Source organism: Atractosteus spatula, chromosome 1 (assembly GCF_055471065.1).
Source record: "Atractosteus spatula isolate fAtrSpa1 chromosome 1, fAtrSpa1.hap1, whole genome shotgun sequence".
Classification (NCBI taxonomy): Eukaryota; Metazoa; Chordata; class Actinopteri; order Semionotiformes; family Lepisosteidae; genus Atractosteus; species Atractosteus spatula.
Genome location: NC_142706.1, coordinates 9,667,081 through 9,689,667, shown reverse-complemented (window position 1 = coordinate 9,689,667; position 22,587 = coordinate 9,667,081). Strand labels below are relative to the sequence as shown.

The 22,587-nt window shown below is 32.8% G+C and overlaps 1 protein-coding gene across 1 annotated transcript in view; it reads right to left on the bottom strand.

Annotated features, from left to right (window-relative positions):
* The window catches only part of LOC148840567 (phospholipid-transporting ATPase ABCA1), a 300,212-nt gene that overhangs the window by 115,930 nt on the left and 161,695 nt on the right, over window positions 1-22,587 (bottom strand). The window contains exons 23-28 of the mRNA XM_088932095.1: window positions 15,239-15,317; window positions 12,907-13,109; window positions 12,113-12,161; window positions 10,836-10,943; window positions 9,692-9,724; window positions 8,697-8,836 (exon numbers count right to left, since the gene is read on the bottom strand). Coding sequence (XP_088788221.1) covers window positions 8,697-8,836; window positions 9,692-9,724; window positions 10,836-10,943; window positions 12,113-12,161; window positions 12,907-13,109; window positions 15,239-15,317 — 612 coding nt within the window. The remainder of the gene's footprint in view (window positions 1-8,696; window positions 8,837-9,691; window positions 9,725-10,835; window positions 10,944-12,112; window positions 12,162-12,906; window positions 13,110-15,238; window positions 15,318-22,587) is intronic.

Sequence of the window (22,587 nt, the reverse complement as noted above, 5' to 3'; positions counted from 1 at the left end):
CCAATAAGCAACACACTATATTTGTAATCACTTTCACTCAAAGTGTATGGGCTGTGTTGACCCTTATTAACCCTTTGTCTGTGTGCTCAACAAGACTGTTGGGATTTTTTACCGTATGGTGTCATAATTTTGTTTTTCAAAAAGATTCGTTTCTTTTTGTGAGTAATGAGATTCACAGCTTATAAAAAAGTTCAGTGACAGTTTGACATTCCTTTTATTCTGAATATTTTCAAAACATTAAAGCAAATAATCCTTGGATGCACAAATTTAAGCTCTTTTGAAATGTGTTGTAAATTATATACAGTATTGTGTATGTGTATTGTTTTAACAGGATTACAGTGTGTCTGAACCTAACATAGCCTACTACATTCAAAATACAAAGTATGAAAATCAAAGTATTATAAAAATATTAAAAGAATGTTGCTAAAAAATCATCCCATATGGGAATTACAATATGTAAGACTTTAGATTACTTAATTCATTACTGGTTTGTGGTATCACAGACCCCCTCCTCACCACATGGAATTGGAATTGTTAACTTGTTGCTGTGTATTGTTCTGTCTAACACACATACATGTAGTCAAAAAGGTATGTCTTGATACCGTCCTTCCCCAAAACCTATCCATATTAACAAAAATAATATTAATTACAGTTTTTAACAATGATATATCTCTTCTAAGGTAATTAACTATTTGGTCCCTGCAAATAAAAGGTTATAGATTAGTAATACTTCATCACTTCTGTATATTTCCAGGAATAAATAATCACATGCCATGCCAATAATCATTGAAGTCTGCATAGAATTTCTCTTTGTATTTACATTATAAGCATTCCATAGTCTATTTCAGCTTATTGTAAAATTATTTAAGAAAGTAAACATTTTAAATATATAATACTGCATTAAATCACAAGCTGAGTTTAGTAAACAGAACAGAGCCTGTCAGTCTTTTGTCTTCACATGAAGAGATGCTTTTTCTCCCTATGATCTTCTGCAGTGAGCTTCTTAGAGCTGACCACTGACACCACCACATACATCTTACAAACCTTGCTCTTAAATAAAATACGTGTATCAAACACAGAAGTTGTGTCAAGGGATTCAAGCCTGCAGTTTGTGTTGCTGCTGTTTAAGTTACTGCTACATTTAGGCAGCACTACAGACAGAAAATTAGTTCCAAACAAAAGTAATAATCTGTTCTTGCCAGAACATCCATAAAAACATAGCATTCTGTGGATGCTGCAAAGCATTAAATAGTATCATTCTGTTATCTTTTAATCTTGCATTTCTCCCCAGTTTCTTTAATAAACGTTCAAAAGAAATACCCTTTTGTAGAATGAAAATGCCCGGACACGAAAAATCATTTGAGAAGTGTTTGTTAGTTTTATTCTCAGCCTAAATAAATACAGTCAAACAAGTGCTGCATAATCAGCAAGGTGATGGAGGCTGGCTGAGACACTGACACTTTCCTCTCCTTGAATTCCAATGCTGACAGCTCCTGCAATACTCTGATCTTCTTTCTGTATCTCTCTTCTATATATAAAAAAATATTTCCCTCGAGGAATTTTAGCAGCTTCTACCTAAAGTGTTTCTGTGGCAACCTGCTATGCACTGCTTGGAATTTAGCCAGGCAGTCTGTTTAGTTGTAAGGCAGTTGTTCCTGCATCAGAATGGCACAAGACTAGCAGCACACAGCCAGTTACTTGCAGTCTAGATAAAGGGGGAAACACACATACAGTATACAGTACAGTATGTATGTTAATGTATATGTATGTTGATTGCTTTTTATGACTTTATTTATGACTGTGACCCTGTGCTCTACCTTTGACTTTTAAGTATCTCGCCTATTAACACAACCTACTCACCTTCTTTAAAAATACTACAGTAACACTGCCTGTAATCCAGCTGTCTCTAAAAGTGGTTGCCTTCCCCTCACAGGCAATATTAATACAGTACAACCTGTAATTACAGAAATATTAATAAATCCATCAAAATTAAAATTTCATAATTTCAGCATTTCAGAAATTACTTGTCACATCCTAGTTGACTTAGTGAGTTCATTGTTTTCAAATTACTGTATCTGATTGATGGAATGTCCCAAGTGAAGAAGTGGCTTATGCTTTGCCTGTATTTAATATACAGTAATTAGTAGTTTACATTTTAATATAGATTGACATAGAGGTACCAAATGGAAGGAGGGAGCATTCTCATATCAAAAGAAAAAACTGCTGTTTAACTGTAGCACTGAAATGCTACAATGTACATCATTTTTTATTTAGCATCCTGCTATTAATGGTGAAAAAAGATTTTTAGATTCATCAGCACTATTTCTCTAGGTACAATATTTTACCCCAATGTAGCCTGATCTGGTCACATCAATAGTCTATGGTCTGTGGAGTAAAAAGGTTATAAGCAGGGCAAGCTAGTGGTGTTGGTGGACCACCATGTCACTGGTACTTTTCCGTCTGGACCAGATTTTCTAAACCGAAGCACGGATATTATGAATGCGGATGTTGTGCTCTGAGAAGTGTCATCCCTCAAAAAACATTTTAGTCGGAGGTCCTGACAGATGAATTTTACATGACACAAAAACTTATTTTAAATCATACCTTCAAGAAAAGCTTAATCAGATTATGGAACTGAACATATGATGCCTGTAAACTGTATCTATAGAGGCTTCAATACTTATTAAAGAACAGAGAGTACCCACTGTATGATCATGAAAAGATAAACAAAAATAAATCATGTGTAGAAAACTATGGCCTTGATAAATATTTGATGAAAAGTGATAAACATAAATCTGACTGAGGCATGTGGTATGCACCTGTAAACCTAAATAATAAATGTTACAAATTAAAAGCAAATTGTATAGTGTTTAGATATTCAGAAGTGAAATTGTGCCATAGTGTTCAAATTATAAGTAAACCTTTAATTTAATTAAAATTTTATTTCTAAACAAATTATTGTGTAGAAAAACTGCTGCCACATTTTTACTAGACTGCAAGTACTGTATTACATCAACAGCAGTTAAAACAAAGACTTTAAACACTAAACAAGTGGAAATGGGACGTATTTTCAGAAAATGAATAATGTAATGTTACAGTAAAAGTTTCAGTCTGAGAGTAGTCTTAGCATAATAACCTTATAAATAATTCACTTAATAATTCACCAACTGGGAGAAAGCAAAATCTTTGTGAAAGACCACCAGTGTGCAATTCTATTAGAAAAATACAGTAGTAGAGCTATAGGTAAAAATGCTGTATGCTTATTTTGTGCATTTATAGCATTAAATAATTTTGCAATAAACATACTGTACATTTCTATAACAATATCAACATTAATATATATTTTATGGACATTTATTTAGATATTTAGATAGATTTGACTTAGACGGATTAATTTCATAATAGTAGCACCTTATGTTAACAATAATTTTGGTCATTTGTTTACTAATTAACATGTCTCTGATCACAATTAAACTCATATACATATCATAGGCTTCTCAGGCCACAGTAATCCTTCACTGTCACATCTAAGCACGGAACTTCCAGCAAAGTAAATACTTCAAATATTTTTACTAATTATATGTAGAACATTCACACACAAGCACTGGAATATTTTAGTGTATTTAAATAGGAGAACGTTGGTGCCACACATTCAGAAGATCAAGTTCTTTGCAACCTCAGTGGTTATAATGAAAGAATCTATTAGGTAAGTGGAAAATTTAGACAATGCTAAGAAAACACCTTCATTTTCAGGCCCATACTCAAAGCTCCAGGAGTAAAATATCATTTCATGCTGGAACACAACAATAGCAATCAGAAGGCAGTATCGTCTAGAAGCAGACATCCAAGACTTTGCAGAATTGTATTGATAGATCAGTCCTTCGGCTCTAGATGTCATACTGGGTTTTGTACCCTCTGTAGATCATTTTGAAAATATTATTTCACCGCAGTCATATCTGCTGACAATAGGCTGTTCACATGATGTTAAACCTTTATGTCAGCTGAACAGTGACATGAATACAGTAAAAAAAATAAACTACTGATACTGTACTGTATGTACAGTGCATGCACTTTTTTATTCACCACAAAGAAGTCATCAGTCTGACAGATTAATGGGTGGAGTCTATGCATGGAATTAACTCTCTGTGTTTTTTACCACAGATGCTGTTTTATCAATTGATACACACAGGAAAAATATTTTCAAAAACAGTTAACAATGGGAGAAATCAGGAAGCTGGTAGATATGTTTACCACTGAACCACATACAGTGTATATACTATAAACGAATCATGATATATATCCATTAAAGTGTCTGAACTGATATACACATATGGAAATGTGTGTATACTACCAACAAAAAAACTTGTATCCACAATATTTTACCTTGTTGAGCTAATGTATTGTATATACAGTATATTTGAAATGATTATATATCCATCTATATTGATATATTTTGGAACAAAATGTATTTAAAATATATTTACACTGAGCATCAACAATATTATAATGCTTATAATTTATGTATATTTATGTATTCATGGACTTTTTTAAAATGTATTTAATTATTTTGATGTTGATAAAGTATTTTTGGCTACCTGATCATTCTTGGCTATCTGTGACAAGTATCAATCACTTTAATTAGTATCAACCACCTAATTAGTGAGAGAGTTGATTGGCTAAGGTTGGCTAAGGTTGATCAGATGAATGCCAACCTTCATGCCTTTGGTATGTAAGAGCAACACCTCAGACAGACTCGGAAGCAGTGGGGATAAATCTTCTTTCGTGGTAAATTGTGCATACCATGCCATTACCATAACAATAACAACATTAATGTATTTTTTACAGAAATACGAAAAATAAACTACACATTTTATTTAGGTTAATTTCATTAATAGCACCTTATGCTTACAATAGTTATGGTCATTTGTTCACCAGTTAACATGTAGCTTTGTCTAGATCTGTATGCTATTACTGATTGTGGCACAGTCATGAAAAATAATATTCTGCATGATCTTTCTGGCCAGAAAACTAGTGGGATAACAGAAATTCTCATGTTAACAACAGTAATCCAGAACCATATGCTGCTCTTTTGGTAACTATTCCTGCACATTTTCACTCCAGTGGATGGGAGAAAGCTTGAGAGAGTCAGAGAGTAAACAGACACAAATCTTCATCTTACTGTGGATACTAAGCTGGTCTTCCCGGACCAACCAGTCCCTATCAGGTCACCTCAAGCCCAGGTCTGCCCTTGCAGCATAACAATCTCCCTGTTGGTGGATAGTTGCAGAAAATCCTTTAAACAACCCTAATGTGGACTGAGCTCAGAATCTGCAAAACTCAACAGCTACAGGGTAGCCACTGAGGAGATGCCCTTGACAAGGTATCTGTGTGCTCCCACATTTGTGTTTTCTTTGCCTATTCTAAATGTTACAAGATGTAGCATGTCAATTTCGCAATCCATGTTCGTATGACAAGTACTGTATACCCTCCACCTTGTAGCATCATGCTAATCCATATATATATATTTATAGCCTGACTGAATGTATCCATTTAAAATACAGTTTTATTTTCCTTAATGCTATCCCATAGCTCAGTCAAACATGGCAAACAAGTTCAATTACAAAGCTTTACAATTATGAGATGTTAATTGGGGATTAGTGCTGACATTTAAATAAGTGAAAAATACATGCATAATTTAAAGCAGAAAATTTTAGTTTAAACACCAACAATGAGGAAATAAAGTCAGATCTTACATTTAAATAATACACTTATGAGGACTTTTGACCCAGCCTTTATAAGAAACATAATGAATGACACAAGCAAACACACATTTTAGTGATTACATGAAACTACCTCTCGTACAATTACAATCTTGCACAGATCTGGGAAAATGAATGTGATTGCTTAAAGAGGATATTTCTTCTTTGCTTCTTTCTAGTTACTAAATGACAGTTACTTCATTAGAAAAAACCAAAAGGGTGATTGCTGGGAACAAACCTACTTCAGAAATTTAAACAACAGCATATAGAATTTATACCAAGCTGTCTCCTTGGCAACAGGGGACTAGCAAAGCCTTTAGATAAGATAAAGCATTCAGAGTCAGAGTATAGCTGATAATATCAAATGTTCTGAACATGCTGTGTGTATAGTAATAAAACCTGATCCAAGACTTTCTTTTAAAGAAAATGAATATTGGAAAGCTATTAGAGAAGTTTAATTATAATTATTAAGAAAAATATGGGATTTATGTTGTAGGGTGAGCATCAAAGTCTCCCTTGAAACATATCTGTCTGCTCTTTAAATAACAATGTGAAATCCTTAAAATGACAAACTACCCAAAGGTCAAACTTGAACTATCCTAACCTAGAATATACATTTAGAAAATATTAATCATTAAAATAATTTAAACATATTTATAACATATTATTTTATTGTGTCATACTTGGCTGCTTCAAAATATCTCCACAATGTGTTTTTTAGGGCTGGAATATTGCAGCAATGGTTCTAGGCACTGAATCATGGGAATACATATCATGACACAGAATATCTATTGCTTAAATAATAATTCAGACCAGTCAGAATATCAGTCATAGAAGCTTTCTTGGCCAATGTGTGAGCAGCATTTGAATCTCAATCGTCAATCTGTCTATAATGGTGTTGCTCTAGAGAAGCACGCGATAAACACTCCGAGTCATTTCTAGATTGAAATCCCTGCTCATAACAAGATAATTACAAACAAGTAACTGTGAGCCATAAAAGCATTTGCTGTATTTTAAAAATGTTTTTTTAATGTAGTTTTTTTTCTTTACTGTATCTGTGGATGGGTGACATACTGGTAAGATGGTTAATGCTGCTACTGTACTTTATAGGATCTGTGTTCAAGGCCATACCGGCTATCGTGTGCCATGTTCTTCCACTGCATGATTAATGTATAAATTAATGTATGGATATCTTAGAATATAATTTCAAAAGTTTACACCAGATACTCCCAAGGAATAAGGCTATTGATAATTACTATTTTAATAGGAAATTAAAATGTTAATTCATTTAATTCTTGAATTTCAAAAAGGGCTAAAGAAAAATAATGTTTATGTTATACGGTGATTGCATAACAGTACATTTCTTTTAATGTCATTCTTATGTTCTACATCTGACATGTATGAGATGTGTGCTACCATTATTGGGTCTACATTTGTGGAACTAGATGAACTGCACATTTCTTTATTTTTTTAAAATTCCATTAGATTGTTTTTATTTAATTTTAATTGTCTGTTATATTCATACATAAAAACAGATATCTGTACCAGAGAAGGCGGACCAGAAATATTCTTTTAAGCAGTTGTTTTGTATTCTGACATAATATTCTCAGCAAAATGGTTATTATTTTTCAGTGACAGTAATTTCTTATGCTTTATTTCTGCAAGTCTTTTTTTAATTATGTTGTTGTTATTGTTATAACATTGTTATAACTGTTTGTAAATATTGTTATTACAGCTGTTATTATTATTGACCTGTGCAAAGCAAATAAATTGTAGGCAGGAGTAATCTGTTGAGGTTAATCATATCTGAATCAACAAAATGCATCTTCACAAATCAGCACACAACACAAAATCAGCTTCTGTTAAGAAGTAAAGGAAAATAAAAATTGTATACCTTATCAAAATGGCCAGCTATATAGTGTATATGCTGCTTAATCAGAGTGTGTACTATAGTTTAGGGTTTCAAGGAACTGAATGCTATTACTGAATGCTATTTACATTTTAAATTAATTCGATAGCTCCACAATTGCCTCAGGAATTGTTTTCCACAATCCGGATATGCCTGAAGGTTGAAATTATAGTACAGAAAGACAAACATAAAAGCTAATTATTGGACATTGGAGAAAATCTTTGATAACTTTATGTTTTTTGTATGCCATTGACACATTGATGCAGTATGTACTTTTATTGAACTAATAACTACTTACTGATCTCTTCTACTGATATTAGACAAGGACACCATTCATTTTGATTGATGATGATTAAGGTCAGTGCACCTGAAGTAAAATACGTTGCTTATGAAAAGGTTTAAACTTACTCAGTCTTCAGATTATTATTTTCTATACCAGAAGAGTAAATTCAGGTGCAATTTATTTATTTAATGCATAAAATTAGAGGCAAAATACCCAAATGATTATAGTAAAAAGGCTGAAATTAAATCCTTACCAGATTATTAATTATTCAGTTAGGTACAAAAGAAAAATGAAATAACTTTCATAACATTACTGGATTAAGATACAAATATAAATAGCTAGCCGATTGCAAGCATTAAATAATACAACGCATTATCACAAACATTAAAAGTTTTAAAATGCTTTGAAGCTGGTAAAATAATACAATAAACACTCAGCACTTAATGCTGTATTTGCAACTTTGGCTATCACATATAACCAAAATATTTTAACACTTTATAGTCTACCAGAGAATGGGAATGGGTTACTGTACTTATATCTGACATTCTTTTGAAGTATAGTTACATAACATTTCAGGCACAAATTAATTCCTCAAATCTATCTTAGCTGCATTGTAGGTGAAGGAGTGATGCTTCAGCAAGAACATACCCCTATAAAACATGAAGTACCAAAGTGTAGTTCAGGGTTAAATGGCTTTCAGAGTGGTTTTCCAACCAAAATGCTAATCAAACTATCCTCGCCATACCTGTGCAATAAGTCCTTTGCGGCTTCTGCGGGCGTGGTGAAACCTTTTAATGAAAAGTGCTAAAAACTGCCTGCGAATCAGCTTCCACCCGCTGATGACATATGAACCTTTCCCCTTCAGACCATCGGGTCTTTCAGAATCTGAAAAGTAAACACAAATAAAAGCAATCTAATTAGAATTCCACTCAGGAAAATCTATAGCAAAAAGACCCTTTTTAAAATAATGACAGATACATAGAATTCAATCATAGTTTTGACAAATTCTGGCAGTTTAAGCCTTAGCTCTGAGGGTGGGGATCAAATACAGCTGCAGACAGTCTTAAAGTTATAGTCAGAAGCATGTTGTGTTTACAGAATGAACGACAGTATCTGAACAAGAGCACAAGGCAGATAGATATTACAGCTGCAGGATCATCTAACATGGACACCAGCAATTTCCATACCAGGTCTTCCTGGACTCACTGAACATGTCAAGAGGTCGTTTCTATATCCGAGCCACATCAGCTCATTGGGCTAGGAAAAGGTGTTTGTGGTCACATTATTGCAATATTACTTAAATTATATGTTTCAAGCATGCAGGAATTGAGATGGGTTTGCTACTCTGCCATATAGGCTAACTTTGTATGTGAAGGGAGTGATGCTTAAAGGGGAACTGACATGCTATTTTATATTTTACAGTTATATTTGGCACTGATGAGTGCATTTCAAACCACAATAAAAATAAAATGTACACAGTAACTTATAAAACCTCCATTGTACTGTACATCAGAAAATAGTTAAAATTTCCAGGTATGCACAGCGCCATATTGCAGTCATCTGAGATTCCAAACAAGGCAACAAAACTTTCGGTGACTTGAAGTGGCCCTATTATCTAGTAATCAAGCAGCAGTTTGCGACAAAGTCGTGACCCTACAGTACTTTAACAAAGTTCATTATGTTATGCATAACTGAAAAATTGGGATGAGCAGTTCCCCTTTAACTTTTTGAAACACATACCTTGAACTCTATTTGTGAATCTCCCCTTTCCCTCTTCATCGGTGGCAAAAAAAGATAATAAAACCTTGGTTACTTAGATTAAATTAACAATACTATATACATGATGTTCATATTGAAATAATAGAAATAAGTGCACTAATTTAAACATCTGCATAAAAATAAAATAATAAAACCAGCAAGACAGCTGTGAAAGTGTCTCAGATATGTATGTTGATTTTACAAGGAATATCATGAGTATTGTTCCAATTAAAAATGACCATGTGCTTCACGATAATTGAGATCGTAATTACAACATTGCTGCATTAGAACGTATTTCCTGTTATTTTCAGATTGTGCACAAGCTTTTGACCATTTGACCGAAACAAATCTAGGACTTCCATTGCATAAATCAAAATCTGTCAAATGTCTGAATTATTCTGTAATGCATAATGCAATTACTGATATTCAGTTTGAGAGCAGATGAGTAAAAGTAAAAGTCATCTTTCGTGAGACTGCATTATTTATATCCACAATTCAAACCACAACCTACAGAATCTATTTCTTTAAATAAAATCAATGATCTTTGTTACACCCACTTGATTTGGCGTAACCAATTACGTGTTTTTACATATCCCTGTGACCACCTTCATGCCATTTTTTTTACACACCATAGGCACCATAGCCCCATACCAGAGATTATAAACAAATTACAAGATAAATATGTCCATCATTGACAGCACTGGAAACACAAAGGTGCTTCACAGGCCACAGGGTGTGCTGTTTTGCTAAGGGCATGAGCTAAACAAGCCCAGCATAAAAACCTTTCTCTCAGAGAAACACAGCTAATACTGGGCTGCCACTTGAGGAATCACAATCTCAGTAAACTGGTGACATAGTTCAGGCTTGAAACTGCTACTCCTGAATCATACTGTATAGCCAAACCTGTGCATAGGTAAACATTTTTATACTCTAGATTGAACCACTTGTTAACCTCCTTTTCTAAATATTTTTTAGGGAGATATATAAAGTATATTGAGATTTTAAAATAGCGTTACTATCAACTAGTAAGCCATGAGATGGAAGTGAAGTTTTTAAAGGAAGGTTCTCTTTGTAGCTACTGTATGCTACAAATGTACAACAGAAAGGCAAAATGTAATATTCATACCACTGCTGGTAATTAGCTGCTCAGAACTTTTTCCAACATTGGAAATGCTGTTGCGTTTAGATTCCCTTGAAGTCCTCTTCCAGTCTCTTACAAATGTTTCACTGGTTTCTACAAAAAAATGTATTTATTGCACTATAAAACTGGAACACTGATTAGTTCAGAAAAAATAAATACTGCATTATAAAACTAGAACACTGATTTCTAGAACATAAAATAAATCAGGAAAAATATAACCTATCATTTTATAAACTACAAAACACAAAAATATGGCAATTTCTATACACTAGCATTAAGTATCTAAGAAAGCATGCACCATTATTAAAGACATCAATTAACATTTGAGATTTCAAGCTAAAACCAGCAGACACAGTGGTCCCTAAGGACTAGGGTTGAGAACCACAATTTTACTACATTTGCATATTACAGATTACCTACTAATTATTGCTATGAATAGAAATAGTGAAGTGATATGTATTTGAAAAGTCTAGAAATGTAAAACATATAGACTGACTATGAACCACTTTAAGGCCTTGAACATTAAAACAGGAATGATTTAAACTTATGAGCACTAGCATTTTATACAACTACCTCATTAAAATGTTTTTGTAGTCAAAGTGTATCTTTAAAAATGTATAATAAGGTTTTCAAAGATTTTTGCTCCAAGGCAACATTTTCTTCTGGTTTTACAAATGTAATTTATAAAAGATAAAACACACAAACCCATCACGAGAAATGTACTGCTCTGTAACTGTAACATTTGTGTATTTTGAGATATTAAAACAAACGAGGAAAATATTGCACTAATTAATTTTGTGATATGGTTATAATTATAATTGTTAATCATCTCATTTGTAACTTTACAACTCTCAAAATGTCACAGACACACACATCAAAGCCAGCCAGTACTGCATGTTCCATTGTAACTGCAGATAATTATCACTGATGGCAGTGATCTACAGTAACTAGTGTTGACAATATGTCAGGCTCACAGTCACCCACCAACTCACAGCTGAGGTTATCCTGACTGAGTCCTTACTTCCAAACCCTGAAAGTACTCAGGTATAGTAGTTGTGCACTACAATATGGAAAACCCTGAACTCTGCTGTCTATTGAAGATGGCCACACAAATTGGTGATGTCTAGAGTGCAATGCTCAACAGTTAGGCATCTACTGTACTGTATATCCACATTAGAAGCAAAGGGAATTTAGGCATTTACTATAAGTGTTTTAAATGTTAATCCCTTAATAATAAAAATGTTGGTTGAAGATTTACTTACCTAGTGTTTCAGCATCAACACCAGTATCCTCTGCCACTTTCAGAAATATCTGTTAAATGTATTACGTTATTAATACATACAGCATTTAAAAGTTTGAAAATGGCAACATTCCAATAATAATATATGGGGGATGGATAGCTCACAACTCTGGTAAATCTGATTGATCAAGAATGGGATAGCACAATTGTCAAATTCAAAATGTTGCAAGTGAAGTGGTAAAAAGTATTTTGATAGAATGTGTCTAACCTTAATCATGTGAGCTTCACATAATGATTAGTAAGATGTAATAACATTTTTCTCTTACAAGATTTCAATCCTTTCAATCCAGCTTCACAAAGAATGTAGCCTTTAACCCACTTTAAAAATTTCTTTCATTTTTAGGCATTAATTATCAGAAAACTGCTGTAGGGTCTAGTCACCCCAAATCCCAGAAACACAGAGCTCCAGGCAGGAATACAGCCTGGATGGGAGGCATCTTTGGAGGGCTGAATAAATTACAATTACTGTATGAAAAAAAAGATTAGCAACACTAATTTCATGTCATCATTCATGGTGTCATATAATGGTTCATTTGACCTTTTTAGGAGAAACAAAATGTAAAGTGTTTGATTATATTAAATAATTTTAAATCATTGACAGCAGAATCCAAAATAAAACAAACCATCTGAAAACAGTGGGATAGTGGAAGTCATCCCAGATGTCAGATTGTAGAATGGTGAAATTATTATTATTGTTATTAGTAGTAGTAGTAGTAGTAGTAGTAGTAGTAGTAGTAGTAATGTACATTATGTTACCTCTTCAAGAGTGGTATCTGAAATTCCATAGCTGGTTATGCCCAGGTCTGACATTTCCAGTTCCAGCTCTTTAAAAACTTGAGCAAAGGTGCCATTTTGTGCCCCAGCGTATGGAAGAATGTAGGTTATCTCCTGGCCAATGCTCTCAAGAAAACGTGCTTCAGGCACATGCTTCTTAATTAGAGTATTCAGATTCTTTATGCCTGTAAAAAATGACGAGTATTGATAACTTCCCAATTTGTCAATAAGGTGATAATGCAAGACAGTTATTTGAAGTACCTTTAATCATAACATTTTGCATGGCTGTTTAGTTGAAGGTGCTGTAAATCTACACACAAAAGCAAACCCTCAAGGAGATAGTACTAATGTAGTGTTCTTGTAAATGTTGCAGGTTTAAAAAATACAGGTAGCTTGTTCCAGATACTGCATGTACATCTCTCTCTATTATAATTATCACCTGTTCTTAGTTTTAAAAGCATTTCCACATAGAATCTCTGGTTTCCTTCACTTTGTGTAGATTCTGAAATTACCACTGGACTGACTTTGATAGTGCTTTTGAATACTTATATCAGTAGTCATCATTTTTCAGCACTAAAAAGGTTCAGTTCTTTTCAGCTTGTCAGTTTGTGTATGTCCTTTGAGCCCAGGAATCGTTCTGGTACTTCTTCTCTGATTCCATAGCAGCAATGTCTTTTCTGTAACGTGGTGACCAGAATAGTACATTTTCACAAAACCGCCAAAAAATTAAACATAAGGCCTTACTACTCCATTATAGGATATTAGCTTAACACCACTATAAATTGTATACATGACTGTATAGAATTTAACTGTATAGAATTTGACTGTATATTTCTACTGTTCATTTTGCTTTTTGTTTGGCCCAATGTTTTAAAAGAGTACAGTTTATACTGTACAGGTACCATATCCTACCTGTAGGTAGAATTACAACTATTCAGTTTGGAGTTAATTAGTTGAACAGTTTATGAGCAGGAGCAATTTGCATGATGAACTACATTCTTGAAACAGCTGCAAGCATATAAAAATGAAGATTTTTAAGAATTTAATTAAGAAATCAAAATTAAGAAACCTCTGAGGCAGAAAATTTACTAACCTTGTGTGGTTACTGGAGTCAAATTTCAAGTCAAAATTTCAATTTAATCAGTGAAGCAGTTTATAAGAAGATTTAAAAGTATACAAAAAAAAGCCGTGATCCTGGTTGTTGCAGGGATTTACAGTCACAAATTCACAGGATTATATGTCCCAATGTTTGTTTTTCTGTTTAGTAGGATTTTGTCAGGCTTCCTGGTTTTTAACGCATTCAATTTTAAAATTGAGAAAAAAAATCTTTATAATTGCAATGAGCTTAAAATGTTTTGAGGCCTAAGTACCTCAAAGATAAATTATAACTTTTTAGCATTTTGTTTACAAAAACTTACAGTTTAGTGGTTAATTTGAAGAAATAGAATGAAAAATTAGCCATAAGATCTGCATACCAAATATTATTTTGCTATGAACAGAGCGGTGGCAGTAAATTTGCATTTGGATGCCTTTGTTATGTGTCAATAATTACAGAAAGAGAATCAAAACTATATATAGTGTTATGTCAAAATACTATATGCTGTGTTATGTTTTTACTGTATGTGCCTGCAAAGCAAATTTCCCATCAGCAGAAATCATTATCATTATCTTCATACTGTGAATTTTAAAATATTTAAAAATGATGTAGATGTCAAGTATTGGTAGTACTCAGGTTAAAGCAAGTATCTGTTGCATTTTTGTTAGTTAATAAGACAAATCTTCATTATTTCACACTGTAATAAAATTATTGAGGGACAATACTGTAGGTTTTCAGGAAGGGAAGATCATGTTACGTATGTAATGGATAAAAACAAATGTGCATTGATTATTAACTTCTTATTTTTAAAACAGACTCTCATCATCCATGAAAAAAATAGAACATAATTGTCATATCCAGGTCTTTTTAGTGTTTCAGGAATGTTGCATTGCAAATTCGTTTTACTGTACAAGAGATTAACATGCTTTTGGATAGTCTCAAATAAAGTTGTGTTCAATGCAAATTTTAAGATGACTTTTGAAACATTTCTGCAACACTGAGTAAACCAGACATCGTAACTGTGACAATATTGTGATGAATGTTTTGACATTATTCCCTAAGGTTTAGACATTTGCTTTTCCACGGTGTTTTGTGCTACTGTAAATGTGTAGCTACGATGGTATTTCATTAGCTTGATTAATTATTTAGGTTTATAATAAAATTCTGTATTGTATGCTCTTTTGAGTACAGTACTTCTCACCTTCAGTATTTACTAACCTGAAATGTCCTGAATGCTCTCACTTTCACTCCCAATCCCTTCATCTGAGCTGCCACTGTGGGAAACGTCATCATTCTCCTGGTGGAAAAGTAAAAAAAAAAAAGAAAACTATATCAGAGCAGTACTTGCAAACTGATTATACACAACATGTCACAATTTGTCCTTGTATTAGATTCCAGCTAAATTCAATTACTTTGTGCTCCCCTGGCTGCCACAGAATGAATGGCAAGACGAAGATGAATGGAAGTAATTGTTGAAATTGATTGATCCAAACATGCAGGCAGGTTGATTAAAGTGTCCAGAAACAAAATGAAGAGTTGTATTCATCTGTAACTATTTGTTCGTTATTCACCTAATGTACAAATGGGGAAAAGTCTTATCTTTTTGCTATTCTTTTAGCCCAGTAACTAATTATGTAACCATGCATGTTGGACTCTTCATTCATTATTGTCTTTCTTTTTTTAACAAAAGAGGTTTTTGGTATTCGTATGGTTTACTTAAGCTAGAGTTGGTACTCGTGTTTCACGATTTGATGTTTTTGGTGTCACCTTTCTTTGTGAAGGTGTGTGAAAACAATGGGGAGTAAAAAGGCCTTTAAATGTGATTCCATTTGAGAATAAAGTATACATCAGAGCAATTATTACAGTATATAAGGAAACAATTTAATGTGCCTGTGGTGTTAAAATATAAATACCACCTGATAGCCTTTGGTGATTAATTTACCAGAATAAACCATAGATTTATAGATTTTTATTTTTTGTTTTTTTATGTATTCATAGACTAATGCATATCTTTTATTTTAGATTTTAAAATTTGTGATTACTTGATTTTGTGTGCACTGAGGTCTAACATGCTTGAATCTTTTTTTATACAGTACATGGCTATAAATGTGTATAAATGATGTATAAGCATAAATATGTGATTGTCACAGTGGGAATTAGTCCATCAGTAACTGCCTAGAGAGCTTTTTTAAATTAAACTTTTTCAAATGTCTATCAACATGAGAAATTCAGTATACACTGTAGATAATGTACTATAGGTAATGCAATCTGATTTATTTGAGGACATATTTTAAGTAAAACGTATTAAAATATTTTTTGCAATAATGTTTTTGATAATGGTCCTTTACTTCTCATTCTACTCTGCAAAAAAAAAAAATTGGCAGTTTAGGAGATTTAATATATAATTGGACTTATGGCTGTGCTTGTTTTCTTATTTTGGTGGAGAAGCGGAAATGATGTATTATGTTATTTCTATTTTCTAATGGCTGTGCTGAATAAAGTATACAGTATGTAAGTATTACAGTACATACTGTAGGTCATAATTCTGTGGAAGCCAAAAAGCCTTGAAACATATTTCAGATCTACACCAAATTGAATTGATTGAGATATGAAAGATCTTCATTTCACTTATTATGTATTATTAATTTAAATTAATTTATTCATTTCACTCACATCTCCCCAACAAAAGCCCCAGAAAGCACTATGAAGGCTGAAGATTGGTGCCACTAAACACATTTGGAAAATTCAAGATGTCAAATATGCTTCCGATCTCATTCATCATTCTGCAATCATTCAACAATAAATCCGCAAAAAAAACAGATTTATACTGCAAACAATAATTGATAATATTTTGAACTTTTTGAAATATTTTGAACTTTTTGTTGATGTTGTTGTGCACGTGTATAATGTATTATAGCAAATGTGTACTATCAGTATGCTTAGACATCAGCACACGGAACTATATCCTGGATGTCAGCCAGGATTCAAGTAGTTAATACCTGAAGGATATCTTTGGTTTCTACCAAGACGATACAGAACATTTCAAGAAATATCAAAATAGTAAGTAAAAAAAATAAAACCATGGATCAGTTGAAAAGCGAAGAAACAAGAACACAAACTGAAGGAAATGGAAAAAATCTAATGAAAACTAAAAATGAAATATCCAAATTGAAAGCAGAAAGAAATAAGTCACTTTTTTCATCACTAACCCTTTCATCACTACCATAGTTATACAAATAATAAAAGGTGGTGTGTCATCAACACAGTAAAGTGCAAACTTTTTTAAATACTTTATCAGTACCTTACTTTTAACAGGATGTGTAATGAAGGTGTAAGATACTATTAGTATTTATTAATACTGTATATGATGTCTGTATTTTTTTAACACTCAAATACTTATCATTGTATTACAATGTATAAAAAGATACATGAAACATGCATGAATTTTCATTAATTAAAAATATTATCTGATTACTTTAAGTGCAAAAGATGTTATAACTATTAATATCTATACAGTAAGTATTCTGTTGATTCTCAACTGGGACTACATTGCACCTGTACATTTCTTTTATCCTCTGCCTGAGTGAGTCTTATAGTTAAATGTTTTCTGTGGATAAGAATACCTCGAATTACAGAGACCAAACCCAGACATATTTATTATGCTACTTTGACTTAATTCAAAGATGTCATCTTCCTCCACTGAAGGGCTACATTAAAAGATTTAGTCCAGCTCTAACAAAAGATCTCTGTACAAATTAGCAACACAAAAGGCAGATACTCTGGTTCTTACATTGTTTTCACCCAAACCCATAAACCAAAGAAGGTACTGCATCACATTGTTCTGTATCTCTATTTCCTATGTACTGTAATGTATTTTTTAACAGTGTACTGTATCCCGAAGGTTTTCTGACATACACATCATTGACATCATTAACATTTATTTATTTATTTTAACCTTAGTTGCTTTTTAAATCTTAAATATTATGTTGAAAAATAAATTTATTCAGGGTCAAATCCTCTGTCTCAATTTTTTTTTTTCAGAAAGAATGGTCTTCTGGGAACCTCATTAAAGGGTTCACACTTGTACATGTGTGTCTTCCTTTGGGATTGTGACACCTTACAAGATGGGCAGAAGGCATAAGTAGTACTTCACTTCACATAGGGTGATATTCGGACTGCTACTAGTTCGTGTTTTTATTAAGAACAAAAAGTCCCTTGACCTTCAGAAGCAGTAAGCAAAAAGGCAGTGTGTTAGCTCAAAAATCTAAAAATGGTACTGGAGAAATAGAATATTAAGAAAAAAAAAACAGAACAAAAACAAATATTTTCAGGAAATGCAAAATAATTGATTTAATCACATGTTTGGAAATTACGAATATATTAACCTTCACAATATTAAAAATTAATTTATAGTATGTCATCTGACTTGGGCTATTAGGTTTATTAGATTTTTAAGGTTTAAGGATACATAACAATAAATATTTGACTGTCTGCTCTATACTATTAGTTTCAAGCGCCACACTGAAAAAAAAAGGAAAAATCTTTACGTATTGCCCAGAAAAAAAATAGTTACAAAGAAAAATCAGTTTATTCTAGCATTAATACCCTTCACAGTAGGCATTATCAGCTGATAAATGGCCTTGGCTCTAGTTAAATGTCAGTATTGGCGCTGAATCATAGATTAATTCTTCTGTAGTTATTTGTCTTTGCACAAGACCACTGTAATAGAATGTTTCAAACTCAGGGGTTACATTTTAGTTTGTTTTATCTCTAACGAAATGCATTAAAGTGATATATACAGTAATAATTGACTGAATGGCTCAATTTTGAAAGGTTAATATTTTCTTTTGAACATGCAAAAAATAATGAGTAAATAAGGAAAAAATAGTTCTACTGCTCCTGATGTGTATTGCCATATTTAAAATGCTTATTCTAAACTGAAATTGTCAATAAACTATATGGGAATAATAAAAAAAAAACTTTGAAAACCATCTAGTTCAACTGATATACACATTTTTTAATGCCCTTTAAATAAAATTCTAAATGAAATATTTTTAGGAAAAATCTATTTTTTTCTTAGAGGGTTTTGATTAATTGAAATGTCATTAGTAGGCAAAAGACATTTATATTTGTGAAAAATTATAGTATTGAATTTTCCCCAGATATCTTTATACTGTATTTACTAAGCAGTATAAACATCCGTTTTTGGTCATTAAACTGATTTATACAAACAATATTTTATTAATAAAAAGTTTTCATACCATTTTGGACTATCATAAATAAATCTTAAGCCTTCCTTGTATTTCTTTCATTGCAATCAGGATGACATCATTATTTTTTGCTATCATGTCATTGCCACATGGTATATTCTTCTTTTGTTTGTGCAGCAAGTTTAACCCTGCATTTTATTCCCAAAGGTTGAATTAACATACTCATTTTTTTTCTGAAAGCTGTGTATGAGAATAATACAATCTACTCGTACTTTAGCTGAAGAACAGAAACAGTGGACAGTTGTGGGTATCCACACATAGGCTGAATGTTTCTTTTAATCATTTAACTCTTTAAGAAAAGAGAAGCCCCATAAAGGCAGATGCATGCACAATTCCATAAATGATTATTTTAACAAATTATCCAATTCCCAACAGATGGCCCTCAGATAAATGGTAATTGCTGCAGCCCTCCTGGCCACCATGCACTTCATTCATTTACTCCTATTGATTACAATTAAGTGTGCAAAGCTCTGCAAAGATCTGGATCAAGTGTTTTCCTCATAACAATTAGTATCACACTGCAAAAAGGTGTCAGAGATTTCACTTGCTGAGAAGGACTCCCATCAGTTGAATAAGGAAAATTGCGTGAAGGCACTGCAATGAATTTCAATAGTTGTAACCACACAAACTATTTTTCATTACTTTTTATTAAAATGATAAAACATGGTTTTGTGGTAGAGTTTTGGTTGATGTTAATTTCAATGTCCTTATCATTTAAGGATCCTGTAATTGCCATTTACTAGAAAGAAATGTTTGCGCCACATATATGACAATGTAGAGTAGTGTGATTTTTGATGGGGACCACTAATTCCATCCACCTACTTTCTAACTGCTTTCTGCAGTATAATACTGGGTCACCAAGCAGCTGGAGCCTTTCCTAGCAAGCAACAGGCACGCAATGAGGCAGGATGAACCTGGAAAGGAACACCAGTACATCACAGGGCAGACAGTTACAGACACACACACTCACACCAGGACCAATTTCCCCAAAAGCCAATTAAACTACCAGTATGTGTTTGGACTGGAGCACATGGAGGAAACCCACACAATCACAAGGAGAACATCCAAAATCCAAATCCATGTAGCACCACTGGAACTGAACCACCATACCTCATTGGGCCATTACTTGTGAGTTGTAATTTAGTTTTCATCTCACAATAAAACATAGCCTTCCTGTTGTTAGAGATACTGCTGTTAACCAGACAAAACTAATGTTTTCTACAAAGGAATGCAGTAAACTACAGTATACAATATATATATATACAGTATAATTTATCTTCAGGTATTTTTTGTAAAAAAAATCAATAGGATTGCTGGTAAAAATTTAGTTTGCAGGCCTATAAGATTAAAGTGATCACTGCAAAAATAATACTTTTCTTAATTATTAGTGATCCATCCCATTCCTAAATAGTCAAAGTCACATATTTTTAAAGACAGCCTGTTATTATCAGAATTACATTTGTACTGTAAGTAGAAAACATGTAACAAACAAACAGACTCTTTTGGCATGTTATTTCAGTTCAGAAAGCTGAATATTGAATATTGAATATTGCTGAATATTCAGCATTAATTATGAGTCACTGATGCAGATTAGTTATATGAGAATGGGGAGACATATTTTATGCAAGGCTATGTTCGCCCAATGCCATACATTCATAATATCTTCAGCAAAACATATTACCTTATAACAGTCAAATTTAAAGAAATTCTTTTATAAAAATTGTATAATCCTTTGAGTTCTGGCAATTCTAAAAAAATAAATATATTAAACAAATAATATAATAAGATAGTGTTGTAAAAATCTTTTATGGCTATTACTATAACTGCAAAGTGTATGAATATCAAAGTAGACCTAATGTGTTGCAATTAAGTGTTCTTTGTAGATGAATTATAATAAATTCTGTGCATGTGTATATCAGCATATTTACAGTATATTCATCATAAGGGTGGAATGGTGACACAGTGGATAGCATTGCTGGGTCAATTCTCCCCTGTTCTTCCCGTGTCTGCGTAGATTTCTGCTGGGTGCTCCAGTTACCTCCCACAGTCCAAAGACAATTTGTTAATTTGCTTTCAAGGAGAACTGGCCCTGGTGTGAGGTGTGTGTGTTTGTATCAGTGTGCCCTGCGATGGACTGGCATCCTGCCTAGGGTGTATCCTGCTATGCACCCATTGCTTGCCAGCATACTGTAGGCTCTGGTCTAAACCTGCCTTTGTATAGGATAAAGAGTTTAGAAAATGGATGGATGTGTACTGATCATAAACCCCACATAGTTAGGTTATGCTTTTATTGTACAAAGCATACCCAATGTATTGCAATTTCTGAAAAAATATAATCCTTATGGTAATCTTTAATAAAAAAAGTAAATATAAGAGAACTGTCAATTATGGTAAAGTAAAAATATTTATACATTTTGAATCTTGTACAAGTTATATACTGTAAAGTTATTTATCATGACAAAATGTAGCAACAACGAATGGGGCCTTAAAGCTGTCATCTTAAACTAAAGATTGTTTGACTTTACAGGCACCTGACTGAATATCATGGCACTGATCATTTGGAAACACTTTGGATTTTGCTCAAATCTTACAATAAACAGTTCCACAACAGAATTTATGGAATTCTTTATAGTGTAAAGATTATTTGAAGATAGTAAAAATGTTGTGTTGCTGTTGTCACACATACTATCTGTAATATTTGATTGCATGATTGCATTATATGCTTATCATTCATAATATTGTTGAACTCTTTAAAATGGTTACTGAATACTGACATCATACTGTACCTCAGCAATGTGTGTATTCAACAAAGACATGCATTCTGAAACTAAAATATTAGGACTGTAGTTCAAGACATGATCTTACTTACATAATGCTTACAACTAAATGCTTTAAAAATTAGCACCATTCTGTATGTGACATCAAATTAAACTGTATTTCATGTAACAGGGTATCATTCTCTAAACTGCAGACAAAGACCAGGAACATTGTATGGAATGTGGAAGCTACAAATGCACAGCAATTCTTTTTAGCCCTATTAATTAAAATAATTATATTTAAAATTAAGCACGTTAGGTCTCATTTTGTGTGAAGCATGCCACAAAATATGTAGAATCTGATATAAAGGCACACAATATGTGAGGAAGGCTTGTCTTAAGAGAACAGATGGACACGATTGAGTGACCAGCAAGCCTTGTCAGAAGTGTAAAATTGGCACAGCAGTCCAGAACCAATCAAGGAGCAACATGAATTATCATAGACCAGGAGTTGAACGTACTACTGGAAGAGGTCAGAAAC